General features: G+C 35.7%; 2 protein-coding genes across 2 annotated transcripts; both read left to right on the top strand.

Moving 5' to 3' along the window:
- Positions 1–228: 228 nt before the first annotated feature.
- On the top strand, positions 229–5941 carry LOC110805802 (pectin acetylesterase 10). The gene is made up of 12 exons (XM_022011419.2): positions 229–641; positions 1625–1707; positions 1847–1976; positions 2089–2162; positions 2419–2505; positions 2581–2705; positions 3110–3170; positions 3388–3441; positions 3554–3631; positions 4221–4326; positions 4455–4600; positions 5212–5941. Exons 1-12 carry the CDS (start codon positions 410–412, stop codon positions 5323–5325), a joined length of 1290 nt encoding a protein of 429 aa, XP_021867111.1. The 5' UTR covers positions 229–409; the 3' UTR covers positions 5326–5941.
- Positions 5942–6815: 874 nt separating this feature from the next.
- Positions 6816–17113, top strand: LOC110805793 (DEAD-box ATP-dependent RNA helicase 50). The gene is made up of 9 exons (XM_022011409.2): positions 6816–7098; positions 7249–7460; positions 8094–8650; positions 11165–11359; positions 11878–12065; positions 15528–15741; positions 16172–16303; positions 16377–16552; positions 16661–17113. Exons 1-9 carry the CDS (start codon positions 6935–6937, stop codon positions 16893–16895), a joined length of 2073 nt encoding a protein of 690 aa, XP_021867101.1. The 5' UTR covers positions 6816–6934; the 3' UTR covers positions 16896–17113.
- Positions 17114–17768: the final 655 nt, after the last annotated feature.

Raw genomic sequence — 17768 nt, 5'->3', positions numbered from 1 at the left:
CCTAGAAAGATGTCACCGACAATACAAATACTAGATTTCTTTACCAAAAACAATATACTTATGTCTGCTAATTTCGGTTTTGACACTCCTTTTACCAAGAAGAATGACAAAGATTTTACCCGGGAATTTCGCCCATTATAAATTAATGCTTTATAATATAATTACTAATTAATACAGTAATAACTAACATACCATCAATTCCGTGAACAACAACTGTAAAGTCCAGCTGCAATGCAATCACATTTTTCACCTCCCGGCCTTTGTCCTTTTCTTGGTGGCGCCCATTTCACATTCATTTTTTGTGCTTATTAAAACTCAAATTAAATCTCCTTTTCATCAATGAAAAAATCTTGCTCTAAAAAAGGGAATTTTTTTAATTTAATTTTTTAAGTGAGATTAAGCAGGAATTATGATGCCTAAACTGGGAAATTTGAGGTTATTTTTAGTAAAACCCATGAAGATTTTCTGGGTTTTAGGTGTTATAATTGTGTTAATTTCATGGCAAAAAGTGGATTGTTTTGAGGGATTAAATGTGACAGAGATGGTTGCTTATGATGAGCAGAAGTATGGGTGGGTTCTTGATAATAAACCTCTTATGGTGGGTCTCACTCTCATTTCTTCTGCTGCTGCTAAAGGAGCTGGTATACTCTTCATTTCTATATTTTTTATCTCATAATTATCAATAAATTTGTTTTTTCTCTTTTAATTTGTCTTTTGAATCATAGTTTTTGTTTCTGTATTTGTCAGTTGATTGGTTTTTTCTGGGTTTTTCTGGTTGAGCATTTGTTTTTCTGTTGAGTGGCTTGAATGAATGATTTTTCTTACGGTTTTAGTTCAATTCCTTGATGCAAATATGTTGCTGGGGGTGGATGCCGACTTCTCGATGCTTGTGATTGAATTGTAGAGCTTCAATGCTGAGTTTTGTGATTTGTCCTGTGGGTGATTACAGTTCTAAGGAGTTGTTATGCTAGTTTTAGTTAAGCTGCATATACACATTATTGCCTTTGGGTAATTGGATGAGTAATAAGATGCATTAGCTAGGAAAGAACTTGGTAATTTAGAGGACAAAGGAGAAGTTTAATGGCAATTGTGCAATTTAATCATCAATGCCAGCTTCATGTTTGGGAAGGGACTATAATCTGGAAAAAATCGTTATTGATTGGATCACGCCACGATAACTTGGACATTAACATTTGGTTACTAGAAGGGCTTTCTATTTTACACTAATAATTTATCAGTTCTTTGAAGTACATGAATCACATTTCACTATTTCAGTCACTTTTACTCAACCCCTCCATAGCTGTTCTGATCCTTTGTTTTAGCTCAATTCAGCATACAACTTGACAGAGTTTACACTCATGAATGAGTGTGGACTGTGGACACCTTAATGCTAGCCACTACCCAGTTAGATAGAATCGCATGTCCAAATCATAACTTTGAAGTCTCGTATTAATTGGTTCCCCATATCTTCAAGTTTTGAAGTTTCTGTGTCACTGTTGGATCTATACCTGAGTCTGACACTTTTATGAATAGTCCAAGTGTCTTTCACCTTATTCAGACACGAAAGACCCAACAAGCATAGTTGCTTTTTATGTTTATAAATTTTATTTGTTTTGACATGCAGTCTGCTTGGATGGATCATTACCGGGTTACCATCTCCACCGGGGATACGGATCAGGGGCAAACAGTTGGCTAGTTCAACTTGAGGTGCGTTAAAAATCTTGACTATTCAGCGACATCTTGCTAGCATTGCTGCTTTTCAGCTAATATGCTCTACAAGTTGGAATCTATTTCCCCCCATGTTGGTTGCACTACTGATTTTGTCGCTTGAGATGATAATTAACAGGGGGGAGGATGGTGTGATACAATCAGAAATTGTGTATATAGAAAGAAAACACGTCATGGTTCCTCAAAGTACATGGAGAAATTCTTAGCATTTCCGGGATTACTTAGCAATAAGCTTTCAGAAAATCCTGGTAAATATTTTGTCACCAGCAGATTTTCTTTTTTCTTTCTGGTCTCTGTTGGATTTCTGTTCTAGTTCTAACAGTTATTGTGCTTCAATTATGATTCAATGGTTTTCTGCAGATTTTTACAATTGGAACCGAGTGAAGATTCGTTATTGTGATGGCGGCTCATTCAGTGGGGACAGCCAAAATGAGGTTTGTATAACCAGGGTCTATGTTTATTGAAAGAAATTGAAGATACCATAAAACCACTGAAAGACCAAAAGATAGAAAACTCAAAAAGGTCACAAGAAAATTGATAACAGAAGGTCTATTTTGACAAACTAGCCAGTTAAAATCTGTCCTAATTCCTAACTACATACTTCGTATATTTGTTAGTAATATTTGCATTATCAAGAATACAGATACTCTTGCTACCTTAAGATTTATCAATGTAATATTGTTTCTGTAGAAAGCACAATTGTACTTTAGAGGACAGCGCATATATTCAGCTGCTATGGAAGAATTAAAGTCGCTAGGAATGAGGTATGCAAATCAGGTAATGATTTTCTTTTGTTCTAGAAGGAACCATGCGTGTCTGGGGTTCTGCAAAAGTTAACTATTCTTTTTATAGGCTCTACTCTCTGGATGTTCGGCTGGAGGTGTGGCATCGATTCTTCATTGTGATGAGTTCCGTTCATTGTTCCCAGGACATACAAGAGTCAAGTGCCTAAGTGATGCTGGGTTGTTCCTTGATGCGTAAGAGCCTTAATTTTAAGTAACCGAATACTAATCAACTAATCATGTCCTTCATTCATAGTTTAATCACGATACAGTATTCTACTGTTTATAAGCTTTTGTAACTGTCTTTCAATAATATTCAAATGGTGTAAATTGTACTAATCTTATAAACAAAGTATGACAATCTATGACAATATTATTCTGATAAATGTAGTTGGCAAATGTACTTTTTTTTTTTTGCATCATGATCATTGCTGAAAGGGAAAGCAGAAAATGGAATAAGGAATGGTTGAAAGAGCTTGTTAACAAAAGAAAAAAAACGAAAGCTTCAATGTAATACGCAAATATATATTGTATTGAACATATATTTTCTCTTACACATCTGGCATTCTTGATACATATTGTTGTATTTGGTTTCACAGAATTGACGTGGCGGGTCATCGCACTATGAGAAAATTATTCGGGAGTCTTGTTCGGTTGCAGGTATTATTCTTAATTGACATTAGTAGATATGTTAACTCATATGCAACTGATAGATTATGTAAATAATCGTAGATATTCTTATTACGTTTACATTAAAACAATCTACGATATACATAAGAATATCTACGATTATATTACGATTACATTACAATTACATTATCTCTTTGGCTTTACATTTATTAGATACTAATGCATGGCCATCTTGTGAATATTGCAGGGTGTGGGTCCACACCTTCCTCGCAGCTGTACTAGTCGCCTAAATCCAATCATGGTAACACATCTTTCTAGCAAGCATGTAATCTGCATTAATAATAGGATTAAAAACCTTTGTTTTATTTCCTGTCCTAAGCCTAACATCTTGTTAACGTTCATTCTCTTGTCAGTGCTTCTTCCCCCATCGTTTAATAGCAGATGTAAAGACGCCATTATTTCTCGTTAATGCAGCATATGATGCATGGCAGGTGAGTCTTAATTTTTGGCGTTTTCGTCTTTGACTTGAATCTGTTTAAGATGAACAATATGTCTGTCAAAGTGCAGCAGTGTGGACAACCTGTATATTCTAAGTGTAATTACTAGTTAGGGTACCAGACTACTAGTGGACTACGGGGAAAGTGTAGAGATAAATATGGAATCAGCTAGTTACCAAAGAACTTAGGAATGGATAACATTGGATTTGTGGATTTATTATCACCTGTTGCACGGCTTTGGTCTGTTCTCCTGCCGTTTTCTGTTTTGTCAATAAGTGAGAACGTACCCATTCCATAAATAAGGCCAGTCAATATAGCATAACTTTATAGTAATATACCCGTTAATATTCATTATCACCTCTTGCAAGGATGTAGTACATTTAGGAAGTAGCTCTCAAGTTCTTGTTCATTCATGATAAAATGATCCCGGCAATGTCTTGTCGGCAACGATCAAAGACTGCATAAATGTGCCTGCAAACCATTACTGTATTTTGTTCAAATTTATACTAGAAAAAATAAAAATTGGCCTTAAATTAAGATTTAAAACTCACCCACCTATGATCCTAAATTTTGCTTCAACCAGATTCAGGCAAGTTTGGCTCCTGCATCTTCTGATCCTCAAGGAAAATGGTATGCTTGCAAGTTGAATAATGCACACTGCAGTGCTCCACAAATGCGATTTCTCCAAGGTCACCTCTTTTTTTCACTTGCTGTCTTATCGATCTTTTTCCCCGATGTTTTTGTTAGTTTTTCTTTCTTTTTTGATAGGCTTCCATTGGCACATATCATTGACACTGGAATGAACCATTTGAAACAGGTTTTAGAAGACAGATGCTGGGTGCAATAACGCGCTTTGGCAAGTTCAGAAAGAACGGGTATTTCATTAATTCATGCTTCGCTCATGGCCAGACTGAGAGACAGGATACATGGCGTGCTCCCGGTTCACCTCATATCGGAAATAAAGTATGTAATCCTCTTTATCTCTCGTAGTTTTGTTATGGTCAATGATACAGCATGCATTGCCTTTTATTAATGGCCCTTGTAGTTCCTTAATTTATACGCCGTACTTTGTATGTAGCCAATATAGTTATATAGGTAAAAGGATTGAACTTCAACTGTGGGTATATTAGGCTGGCCATTGTGCTTTTCTCCAAGAAAAACAATACATGTTTCTAACTCCTTGAGCTATTGCATATTTGCATGGATTGAATAATATTGTCATCCAATATCCACTCTTGTCATTCCATTTGTGCCCCATAAGTATACAAAAATGCCCTTTTTGTTTACTTTCTGGACAAGCATGCTAATATCGCAATTTAGAAGGTGGCCATGGTGCACCTTAAAGAACACAAGTACTGAAGTACATAGCTAAAAGAACAATACCTGATGTAAAAAGAACGCACATGAACATATTTATATTTATATAATAAAAAGTAAAATAATATATTATTTTTTTATAACAAAAAAGTATAATAAATATGGCATGTTCTTTTGGTTGTACACATATGTTCTTTTGGTGCACCATTGTTCACAGTCCACGAATTGTGCTAACATAAGTTATTCATAATATGCAGGGGATCGCAGACGCAGTCGGCAACTGGTATTTTGATCGAGCTGAGACCAAAATCATTGACTGCCCTTATCCTTGTGACAGAACTTGTCACAATTTGGTTTTTCAACATCTTTGAAACCCACATTCAATTTTCTACACACACACCCTTCACTCCCCCACCCCAAAAAAAATACCAATATAGCTAGTGTTGGCACATGATACCACAGAAATACATACCAAATGCTCAAATACCATGTACTTCGTACTTGATATTCTATATCAATAAAAATGTTTTCTTCGTCTGTTTGAAAGACAATATAGATTTCTCGAGGGGATGTAGACGCGCGTACCTATTGTAGTTAAAATTGGAATTTGTTTACTTAATAGCATTTATGCTTGTGTTAAGCGCGCTTTAGTTTTTGTTGGAAAGCTTCAATGTTCAACGAGTCTGTGGATTATACAGGTCCATTGATTTAAATTTGGAAGTGTAGAGCTAGAGGCCAAGCATTTGTACTGTAAATTTAGAAGTGTATAGCTAGAGGCCAAGCATATGTACTGAAAATGGTTGAAATGCGGTGTCTAGTATGTTGAATCAATGGCTGTAAAGGAATGCAGTATGCAGAAGCATGCACTTCAGCAAGCCTAGAAAACTCTATTTGGTACTTATAAAATTGTACTCTGTATCTACTTATTTGGGTACCAGCTAATCCTATTTCAGTACCAATAAAGAATTATATTTATTTATAAGTTAACCAAGATTATATTTGTTCTTCTCATTTCTAAATCTACAAATGAGCAAAAATTATTGAATAAGATAAATGAAATATTAGGTACACATAGCTTGCTCTAATTGTACATGTAACAATGTAACATGTGTACAAGAATACAAGATTGGGGCTCTCCAATCTCTACTCTGTCTCTGTTTGCTTCAGCTAATTTTAATTGAAATTAACCTTTTTTTTTATTCAACTTATTGAACGGTTACTTTAAAAATGGCTAAAATCAAATTATTCCCAATTTTTACATTGATGTAAAAACTCATTCACGTGATACCGTCCATGTAGAATCGGGTATAAACTTCGGGGCTTTTTTTTCCTTCAAACATATCCTAACCAAAGAGTCAAACCCACCCCCTTAATGGGGGAGCCTTTGTTTACCGTCCCAAAGAAATAATTATGTCACTAATTTTCCAAAATATTTATCAATAATTGTGATTTATGAATAATGTAAATAACATGGTATTTTCTTAATTAAATTGGTAAGGGAGAAAAGTGAAAATAAAAAAGTGATTTAAATGAATAAACTTTGAGATTAAATGAATAAAAATCAAATGCCACGCTATTCGTCTCCCCTCTTTGATACTCCCTCTGTATGTATTTGAGAGATACACTTTTTTTTTCCGGCCGTATTTAGTTAAGAGATACACTTGACATTTTTAGTAACTTATCAATCTCACTCTCTAATTAAATAATACATCTAATTTACCACATGACCCACCATCGTATTAAACAAATAATTTCAGAAAACCACCGTAACTCTTACCCCAAAATAACATAGTCCATATTTATTTACTTATTAAAATATCTACCCAACGGAGTGAGTAACCAATTAACCATGTTATCTCATTTGCTCCCGAACGAACAGAGGGCAAGACAGGCACACACAGCAAGGAGTTCACTCTTCCTTCTTCAACACTGTAGGACAGAGAAACTTAAAGGTAGCAAAACGAGCTCAGAAGTTCATCCATGGCGGCGACCTCATCATCTTTGCACAGCCTCTTCACTTCTCCTCCACAGGAATTCATATCACTACTTTCACAGAACTTCCGTTCATTTCAGCCATGGCGTCCTCAACTTTCCGCAAAGCCGAAGCTTCCCGCCATTCCCGCCATTTCCTCGCCAAATACAAGGTCTGAACTTCAATTTCTTTTCCGGTTTCAGTTCTTTCTCAATATCTCGTCAATTCACATGCTGAAATTCATCCACAGTTTGTAATTATGCATTTCCAGTTGATTTTGAGTATGCAGTTATATTATCTGAACAATTTTCGGATTTCGCAGAAGTGCGAATTTTAGGGTTAGAGCTGGTTACAAGAAGAAGCCAATGGATACGCCGGGGGCATACGAGTTGATTGATGAGAAGAGTGGAGAGAGAGTGATTCTGTGGGGTGGAGTTGATGATGTTGAGCCTTCAATTCCATCAAAGAAAGTTCTTTCATGGAATCCTAGTAAGAATCAGAATAAATCCTCGAGTGCCAGGGAAAATCTAGGAGGTACATCTTTTCAGCTTGCAAAGTTTGTCTAATGAACTAGTGTTATGTTAAGCTTGTTTGATAAGGATAATATAGATTTTACGGAGTATAATTTATGCGGTTTTTCGGAATCTATACACTTTAGTTAATGTTTGCTGTAAAGTTTAACTTTTAGATGCCGGTAATCAGGAATTCCATGTTTGAGGTCAAGTGGTGTGAAGATTTGGGGACATCTCTATATGGAGACAAGGAAAAAAGGAAAAAGGGTGTTGGAGGTGTGACTTGAATAGTTGTTGTTAAAGGATGAACTAATGGAATTTTCTACTGAGAAAGTTAGGGTGTTTTTAAGGATGTATTGCATCGTTATTTGGGAGTTATTTCTGTACAATCATAACCTTTCGCCTATGGTGATGAATGAGAATTAACCTTAGAGTTTATTGTGTCGTTTGATGTTCTATTCCTATTGTAGTTGCAACACACCCCACACATTAAGCTGGTTTATGCAAAGATCCCTATTAATCGTTTAATTGGATTATTACAAAGTGTCTGATATGAGTTGTGATAGATCAAAGTACTACGCATTTTTATCTTAATCCTCGAGTTTATATTTCATTATAAACATTTTTATGCTTTTCTATGTATTATTATTTATAGGCAGTGGCCTCAGTGAGCCTCCATCTGTTGGTCATAAAAATGGTATTTCGTCTACTACTACTCTGAGATTGTCCAAGGGTGTTGGAAGGTTGAAAGCTGTCAAGATAAAAAGCATTGTAAGAAAGGTTTCAAAGGAAAAGGAGAAAACCAACGAGCATAGGTACGAGGAACCAGATATGGATGAACTAGATGATGATGACTCTGATGATGATGAATATGATGATGATGATGATGATCCTATTGTATCGTCGGCTCCTCAAGCCGTCTGGATCAGAAATAAAAACGTTTCTGTTAAGAGTGGCATTGAGCAGTTAATAGACAATAAATCATCAAATAAACCTTTCGAGTCTAAGGAAAACTTGACTTTTTCAAAAGGATGGAATGGTAGAGAACCTAGACGTAGTGATAGGGGTGAAATAAGAGACCCAAAACCTACTCGTAAATATGATGCTGGGAGTGACTTTTTCAGCCGAAAATCATTTAGGGAATTAGGCTGTGGCGATGACATGATTGAGGCTCTGAGAGCACAGGACTTTGTTCGCCCTTCACACGTTCAGGTACATCAATTTGATTGCTTGTAAAAGTTCATTTAGAGTTTTTAAGCTACTTGTCTTATTTAGAGAATTTGTATACCTGTTGTATATATATATTTTTTTTGATAATGTACACCTGTTGTATAACATCCAGTGAAGTTTGTGTTTTCTTGTTCTTGCAAACAGTAGATTTTTTGTCAATTGTGTCATTTATTTTAATGGTTCAAAGTGACTCCTTTTCATAATTGCTGAAGTTTGAACTTGAAAAAAGAAAATATGTTCTAATGCTTTTCTAGCAGATCTTCAGCTTATTGATCCTGGATGTGGAATCTTGTGTGCAAAAGGTCATGTGGGTTCAGTGGGTTTGATAGCTATTTTGAGTCTTTATTTGTAGGAACCTTGTGTTTTGGAGTTTTTCTTTTCAAATTTGAGATGCAAATTAATATGGATGGATGTATTTTCCATGCCCATGCCATACGATTACCCTAGTTCCTCTAAGAAACTCCAGCATGCAATATGTGTGCGTTCAAGGTCAGATATACAGATATTACCTTTGTGATTATGGTTAAGTTTGTGATGGACTTTTATTGGAAAGGCAATGGTTCATCTGTTATCTGTCATTAGAAAAGCACAGAAAAATTCAGTGTGTTATGAGTATTACGTTCTGTCCATTGATCGGTGGCTGTTGTGACCTTTTCAGTACTATAATTCTATTAAATACGTGGGATGTGAAGCCTTATTTAATGGAGATATGACATCCAACTTTTCTTTTCATCAATTATAAGCCGAAAGTCGGGAATGGGCAACTGGAATTTGATCATGGTACCATTAAGGATGACGACTGATACCTAGCAATTTCGGTGAATTAAGGTTTCTTTACGTTAGCTGAGAGCACAAGACTAGGGTGCTAAAAGGAAAAACTATCGTCTATTCAATGAGTCGGACAGTTAAATCAGTTTTACTTGTGTGAAGCTTGATTCCCCACGTCAAAAAAGAAGCATGGAAATTCAGGGTGCTGTGAGAAATTATTCAGTCCGTTAACAGATACCTAAGGTAACCTTTTTGGTTCTGTTAAAAAAGACAGATGTGAAGCCTTAAGGAGATAAGATATCTAACTGCCTTTCATCAATTCTAAGCTCTAGATTTGGGAGTGACTGAGAAAACTCCTCACATTTTATTTTAGTACCTAGAAAAATGACTAATGAGGCCCATAGAAATTTTTGTGAATAAATAGCTCTTTTTTTCCGCTAGCTTACAGCTCAAAAGATCTTTTATTCAACGAGATTAACTGTACAGTAAGAGTTGCTTGTGAGGAGCTTGGTTGAGGGGGAATTCAAACTTCTAAGAATGCTACCCTGAAAGCTATTGCCAGTTCATGATCTATGCCATGCCTGTGAACCTATGAAGTTAGGCTTTGTTCTATATCTATTCTCCTGAAATTTGTTTATGCAAACTTATTGGAACTAATCCGATATTTTAACTTACGAAACCTTGTTTTAGGTGTGAGTTGAACTTGAGCACCCCTTATGTTTACGTATTTTGAACTAGCTTTTCATGACACTGTTTGCATAGAGTCATAAAGGTGAAATGTTCAAAGCCTCAGTGTCCAAGTGGAAATGACAGAAAGTGATGCTCTTTTTTTTTGTTTTTTTATGGCAAAGCCAACTCTGTTTACTGAAAGTCTCAAACCCTTTAAAATACAAATTTTTGATGATTAGTCTATGGCCTATATTCATGGCCTAGACTAAAGAATCACACTCTAAGTATCTAGGTCTCTTTAGATCTCTTCTTTTCCGATTCAATGGCAATGTGGAATCCGATTCAACTCAAACATCATGATGTTAATCTTACTGTGATCCATCTTTACTGACTGGGCGAGTCATCATATTAGCTGATTTAATGTATCATAAAAATAGATAAATTACTTAAGTGACTCAGTAAGGGTTTCTAGACCTTTGCTGGTAATAAATTCTTGATCTTACTCTATGGAAGATTATTCTTCATTTAGCCATCCCTAGACAAAATTGGCAGGAAAAAGAAACAACTCACATATGGAGATCTTGAAATTTATTATAATAATCCTAAAGGGTAGACAAAAGACACAGTCAAGTACATCTTCTACATGATATTTTAGGTTTACTAGGGATTGAACAGCTGAAATGCAGCTTGACCATTGATGTCTCAAACAATATGCTCCCTCTGTCCCAAAGATATTGCTTACCTTCCTCATTCGGCTAGTTCAATTATAGTATCCTCCTTAAGTAATATTATAGGTTAATGCATATTTATCCTATCATCTTTTGTATTCTCACTGTACTTGCATAATATAGGTTAATACCAACTCATTTATTGTACTTCGCAATACTTGCGAAACACTCTTTAAACTTCACTCAACTGATGCTTTGGAAATACTTAAAAAGTGTACAACGGCCTTCTTCAAATTTTAGATTTTGATTGTTGTTCATTGTGTGTTGTGTACTAGATTTTTGCTATATACACTTTATTAGACTTACTATCACTTGGTATTTCTGAATGCAGGCAATGGCATATTGTTCTGTTGTAGAAGGGAAGAGCTGCATTATAGCTGATCAAAGTGGATCAGGAAAAACATTGGCATACCTTGCTCCAGTTATTCAACGTCTTAGACAAGAAGAGCTTGGAGGACATAGTAAGTCGGCACCAAAAAGTCCACGAGCTGTAATATTAGTCCCAACTGCTGAGCTTGCTTCCCAGGTAAGCTGATAATGTGCCATGACTCCCATCTTATTTTCTTGTGCATCTTTTGGTGTTTTATATGCTTATATTCTGTATTTTACGCCTGTGGCTGTTATTGCTCATTCATAACATAATGGTTTTTATAAGGCATTTCTTATGTTTCTAAGTTCTAATAATGATCACATATTGACATACATCCTCTAAAATATCCTTGTTTTTTTCCCGAAAACTACTCAAGAAACACATCCTTTTCTTTGTTTAATGGTTTTTTATCTCGATTATTTTTTTCATCAGGACATATGATAAGCATATACTCCTTATTAACTAAAGACTCACTAATTTATGTCAATTTCTGAATTGCATAAGGTAGGATATGCAGGAAGCATAGAGCATGTTTGGCTAAAATTAGAATAACTGGTCAGGTGTATTCTAAAATCCTGTTCTTGGCTGGTTCTATGACAATGGTTCTAGAGTATCTTGTTTTTGGGTGTTGTTAGACTGAGCCTGCGCTCTATTTCTCCTTTGTTTAAATGCAGGTTCTGCAAAATTGTCGATCCATCTCAAAACTTGGTGTTCCCTTCCGCTCTATGGTTGCAACAGGAGGTTTCCGACAGCGAACTCAGTTGCAGAGTCTTGAACAGGATTTAGACGTGCTTATTGCCACACCGGGTCGTTTCATGTACTTAATCAAAGAAGGGTTTTTGCAGTTAACAAATCTTAGATGGTATATTTCCTTACCTCTCTCTCTCTTAAGACGATATGATCTTTCTTCTGTGTAGTTTATTTTTCTAGACAAAAACAACCCAGTATACATTCTGTCAAGGCCGGTATGGGGTGGTTCAGATGCTGTAGACTTGCTACTGAATAGTCAAAAACTATTCGAAGTTTCTTCAAAAGTATTAAACTATTAATCAATATATTCCTTGTTAACTTTGTGTGTGTGTGTGTGTTTATGTGACAGTAAAAGGAGCATTTTTATAATATCATCTCTCGTAAAAGTAATGATTACACCTGCTTCTACGTGAGACAATCTATTATCTTGTTTACCATGTGGTCGATGAGGATTCACTTGAGATTTCTTGTGAAGAAACCAATTGGAGTTGCATTTATCTAAAGAGTAGAGAATCTTTGAAACCATTTAGGGGGCGTTTGGTAGGGGGGATCAGAAAAGGAAAAGGTAACTAACCCGCATTTCTGTTAATGACTGTTTGGTTAGGTACTTTGTATTTAATTTCTCTTTCCCCACTTTTCCTTTTGGAGTTCCCCGTAAACTCTTCCCATCAAGTGGAACTTGGGACCTGAGTAACACCCCATTTCCCTCTATCCTCTTTTACATTCCACAAGCCCCTAACCTCCTCACTGTTGGGAAATGAAGTAAAAAGCTTAATGGGAAAATAGAAAATAATCTCAACTAGTCAACTTCATTCCACTGAATTACGTACAAGCTACGATAAATAGAATAATGAATAACTGTAAAAGCTAAAAACTAGGACCACTTATTTACAAACAATCACATGTTTATTGACTAAACTACTGATGTTAAAGGCTTAAACTTAGGAACTTAACTGGCCACGAACTGACCCATTAAGCACTTCACTAGCCACTAACTCCTATTTAAGGAGTCTCAAGACTCTCAACACACCCTCTTCCGGGAACCTCCATTTTCCGACAACTAACCGTCCATTTTGCCGTGTATGGACTCATACCTGGATTGTACTTCACACTTGCATAGCTCAATATTTTTATCTTGACCATCAAACCATCAAGATCCTGAACACCATGAAGAGCTTGCTCTCTTCTTCAACATTTGAAACAACACTCACCAACCGCCACACTCCCACCACCTACAGCCTACCCGTTGCCACCTCACTCTCACCCCCACGGCCTAAGTTTCCGAACCCTGAACAACCGCCCAAATTTGACACCCTTATCTCACCATCACCACCACAACATCACCACCACAACATCACCACCAATTGGCATCGGTCCCAACAACCACCCCAACCCCAACCCCACCAGAACATGACCTAAAAGAGGAGAAGAGATTGGGGAAAAAATTGGAAGTTGACTAAGGTAAAAGGAAAATGGAGGAGTGAGAGATTAAAGGGTGGAGGGGAAGATATTGGGAAAAAAAATTAACTTTGAACAAATGTGGGAGAAGTGGCTGGGGTTGGAAGTCAGAAGATGACCTTTAATTTTTTTTTTCTTTTTTCTTTACCAAAGCTTGCATTCCTTTCACTTTCCTGAGCTTCGCCCAGTTAATCTTGTTGATTGGCGAGCAAAGCATATCAAGGGGCATTTTAGTAAATATATTATCAAAATATATAGTATGTATATCAGTATATCAAATATACAATCTCTTTTATAACAAAAATTATTCTTTTTAAAAAAAAATTAACAATTAAACTTTGTATATATTTTTAGATTGTATATTATTTCATTATATTTACGAAAATGCCACATGATTGGCATATTTCGCCAATCAAGGAGATTGTTTAGAAATTTCTCCACTTTCCCTACTGCGTTTTAAGGGGTTTTTATTTCTTTCGTTTTCTTTATCTTTCTTGATACCTCTCGTTCCCTTGCGCTGAACCAAACTGCCCCTAAAGTGCTTACAAACAAATAACACTCTTTTTCTTCTTGTTTAGTTTGTTGTCTGTGGCAAGGTTGTCTCAAGTCTCAACCACTTTTTAAAAAACATTAGCTATTGAATTACCAGTTTTGGAACTTTGTTGGCTGTGCTGTGGATTATAGATATGGGTATATGACTTATATCTGAGAAAATTGAATTATCCAGAATTAAACATTTTGACTCGACCCAATTCAAAATTTATTATTACTAATACTGATTAGTTTTTCAAAGCGTTTAAATTTTGTAACAGACCCAAATATGACCCCGACTGAATTGATGTTTAGGAAATGGAATGGCTCATCACCCGAATATGACCCAAACTGAATTAACCTAAATCAAACCCAATTTGAACGGCCAGTTTTCCACCTCTAGCATGAATGTTCACGATTGAGTTAGAAATAATGCAAAGCACACTCTTAACTTTTAGAGCACTCTGAAGAACATGACAGATGGAAGTTGTAATTATTTGCCTTTTGTTTTCCCTTATTTTCTGTTGATCTTGCTAGAGAAGAGAGTTGAAAGTACAATTTGCACTTGCAGCCATAATGCAAGTGAATGTCCTCTTTGTAAGGATTAGGTTATTAAAGCCTTAGAGGGAAATATGATCAAGTGATTATTTTAGAGCTTGTAGACAAACAAGAGAAAACAAATGAAAATTTTGCTCTGATGATGACGCACTGTGTTCGAAGTATATAAGGATATTTTTTTTATTAACATTGTCCTCCAATGCTGATGGTTTAACCTGTATGATAGAGTGAAAAACCATCATTACTAACTACTTGTATATATACACATCCTGGATTTATGAGACAAAAGTCTTGGGCAGGAACGAGTAATGAAATTCATTGCAAGGATTCACAAAAGATGGCAGCATAGTCTAGTAGTCTATTGATTGACTAACAGCTAACCCATCAACAAAGCTGTCAATATACCTTTCTTGCAGGCGGTATATTAGGTTTATAGATAAAATTGATGGAACAGTAATACAATTAGGTGCTTGCTTAATGGGATTAAAAGTTACTGTTATATATCAATTGTTAATGCCAAGGCCTCAAGTTTATATGATAACATCAAGCTTCCCATGAATAGAAAAAAAGTGTTCTTTTTATAGGTGCAAGTTCCTTGCTTTCTATGTCTAACTTCTGAGTGGTTTTTAAATTCGTTGTTATGCCAAGTTTTCCTGTACACTTTCTTTTACATTTTATTCTGTTATATCTAAGAGATACACATGCAAACTTTTATGAACATTTCCCTTTCGTTACAATTACCTTTTGTCCTTTCTATCAGCACATCACAAGCAAACTTAGTCAATTTATATGAAAATTTAAGTTTAAAGTACATGGTCTTGTAATGTAAATTCACAATTAAGTCCTGGGGAATGTTTTTGTTGTGAATTCTCTGGTTGTTTCTTATTGGGTTAGTGGAATTTATTGAACAGGTGGCCTTAGTAAGGGCTTATTTTATTTGCCTTCACTTTGCTTTCGTTCTTCTAAGCTTACTCTAGTAATAGCTGAGTGGTTTCACTTTCATCTTACTCTTAAATTAATGTCACAGTGCTGTGTTGGATGAAGTTGATATACTCTATAATGATGAGGATTTTGAACAAGCTTTGCTGAGTCTAACTAACAAGGCACCAGTTACTACGCAGTATCTCTTTGTGACTGCCACATTACCTGTGGAAATTTATAACAAACTTGTTGAGACCTTCCCAGATAGTGAGGTAGTCATGGGACCTGGAATGCACCGGACGAGTTCTGGCCTTGAAGAGGTGGGTATTGTACTATCACATTTATTTCAGCAACCTCTTTGGGGACTATCTGTTGATTGTCATTCTTTAATTTATGCATCAGGCAGCTAGTAGTATCATACTATCATAGTATGCTAGATGGAAGCTTCAACTTTAATAACATAAATGAGGAGATTTTTGCTTTTAATTTTAAGAGAACCAAAAAGGCTCGACTAAAACGACTTGTTCATCTTTTGATTCTTAAAGGTAGAGAGATATTGCCTTGACTAAAACGTGAAAGTACTATTGCATAAGTTGGGACAGAGACTGTTCCTTGTAGGTTGTAACTTGTAAGTGAAATTACATGCCTCTAGAGTCAGCCTCATGGCCCCATTTCTTTTCCTATGTGATCTGAAATTTTCCAAAATAAATGAAAATGTGGCAGACTCAATCAGTTATTGTTGCTGAGCAGGTTCTTGTAGATTGTAGTGGAAATGAAGAGTCAGAAAAGACCCCAGAAACAGCATTTTCCAATAAGAAGTCTGCTCTTTTGAGGCTTGCAGAGGAGAGTCGAGTTTCTAGGACTATTATCTTCTGCAACAAGGTAACTTGGCTACTTTCATTTTCGGTGGCTCACACCTTGGATTCCTCTCTCATACCCTCTTTAATATTTGTAGATTGAGACTTGTCGAAAGGTTGAGAATGTCCTGAGGCGTCTTGATAGAAAGGAAAATCAGATACGGGTTCTTCCATTTCATTCTGCTCTGGAGCAAGAAACAAGGCTCAGGAATATGAAGGAGTTCCTCAGTCCGGTTACAGAAAACCGTTCTCTGTTTCTAATTTGTACTGACAGGTTAGTCACAGATACTTCTGAACAAAAATAAATTGACCCTTCTCTATTTAGGTTTTAGTTTAGTTAATTGGCCGAAACTAATTTTTGGGTGTTGGAAAATTGTTGAAGAGCATCTCGAGGAATAGACTTTCCCAGTGTGGATCATGTTGTACTATTTGACTACCCTCGTGATCCAAGTGAATATGTACGGCGTGTTGGAAGAACAGCAAGAGGTGCTGGAGGTGTAGGGAAGGCCTTTGTGTTTGTGATAGGTAAGCAAGTTTCTCTGGCAAGAAGGATCATTGACAGAAACCAAAAGGGACATCCTTTGCATGAAGTGCCTTCCTCTGCTTATGAATGGTGATAGATATGATTGGTAATGTAGGGGTTCTTGGGGGAACTTTTGCATCTTTTAACTTCAGGCTCCTCAAATTTTGAGTTGTAAAATAAATTTTAGTTATTATAATGGCTAATCAATGTAATCATTAGTTTTTATTTATTTATTGAGTTTCTGTTAAAATGGTAGAATCGTAAAGTAAACGATGAGAAATGAAAGAAAAACACTGAAGTTTTATTGATGCATTCATGGTGCAAGGGTCATGTGTGCAAGGGTCATGTGTGCAAGGTTTGGGTCAAAAAAGGACAAAGGATAACCATAAACGAAGGTTTTTTAGTTTCAAATTTTTGTTTTTTTTGTTTTTTTTGACATGAAACCATAAATTTATTTTCAAGGGAAAAAGTGTGAAAGAATTTGATGTAATTCCAGTTTTACAACTCCTGCTGGCTGCTACTACTAATGACGATTATGAAATATTCTTATGAGTAAACTATGTCAAGCAATTTTCACCTTAATTATGTTAACCTGAATTTTGATAAATCGGCCTTAATTTTCTCCTGCATCCCCCTAATAAATTATATACCCGGGTGTATAGTGCTCAATGTACACCCTAATGAACATTTATTTAGCACTTGATAGACATGGAGCATGATTTTGATGTACGCATACAAGTGAAATATTGTAATATACTAGATTTAAAATGTTTGTTCATTTAGATTTGAAATGTATGTTCATTTTCTATATATTCTTTCGGTATAAATAATATGATCTTTATATTTAAATTAAATGTTCATTTAAAAATTGTACACCCAGATGCATAAATGATAAATCACATTTTGCCCCAACACCCAAAAAAGAACCCAAAAAAATTAAAAATAATAAATAAAATAAAGGATAAGG

Source organism: Spinacia oleracea, chromosome 3, assembly GCF_020520425.1.
Source record: "Spinacia oleracea cultivar Varoflay chromosome 3, BTI_SOV_V1, whole genome shotgun sequence".
Classification (NCBI taxonomy): domain Eukaryota; kingdom Viridiplantae; phylum Streptophyta; class Magnoliopsida; order Caryophyllales; family Amaranthaceae; genus Spinacia; species Spinacia oleracea.
The sequence above is the reverse complement of the archived record's forward strand: the minus strand, read 5'-3'. Positions and strand labels throughout refer to the sequence as shown.

Bases quoted from the DNA above. Each gene is read 5' to 3' on its own strand.
- LOC110805802 (XM_022011419.2), top strand. From the start codon at position 410: ATGATGCCTAAACTGGGAAATTTGAGGTTATTTTTAGTAAAACCCATG. The intron at 2,163-2,418 runs GTTTGTATAACC...TTGTTTCTGTAG, and splicing joins GTGGGGACAGCCAAAATGAG to AAAGCACAATTGTACTTTAG. The intron at 2,506-2,580 runs GTAATGATTTTC...TTCTTTTTATAG, and splicing joins GAATGAGGTATGCAAATCAG to GCTCTACTCTCTGGATGTTC.
- LOC110805793 (XM_022011409.2), top strand. From the start codon at position 6,935: ATGGCGGCGACCTCATCATCTTTGCACAGCCTCTTCACTTCTCCTCCA. The intron at 11,360-11,877 runs GTAAGCTGATAA...GTTTAAATGCAG, and splicing joins CTGCTGAGCTTGCTTCCCAG to GTTCTGCAAAATTGTCGATC. The intron at 16,304-16,376 runs GTAACTTGGCTA...TAATATTTGTAG, and splicing joins CTATTATCTTCTGCAACAAG to ATTGAGACTTGTCGAAAGGT.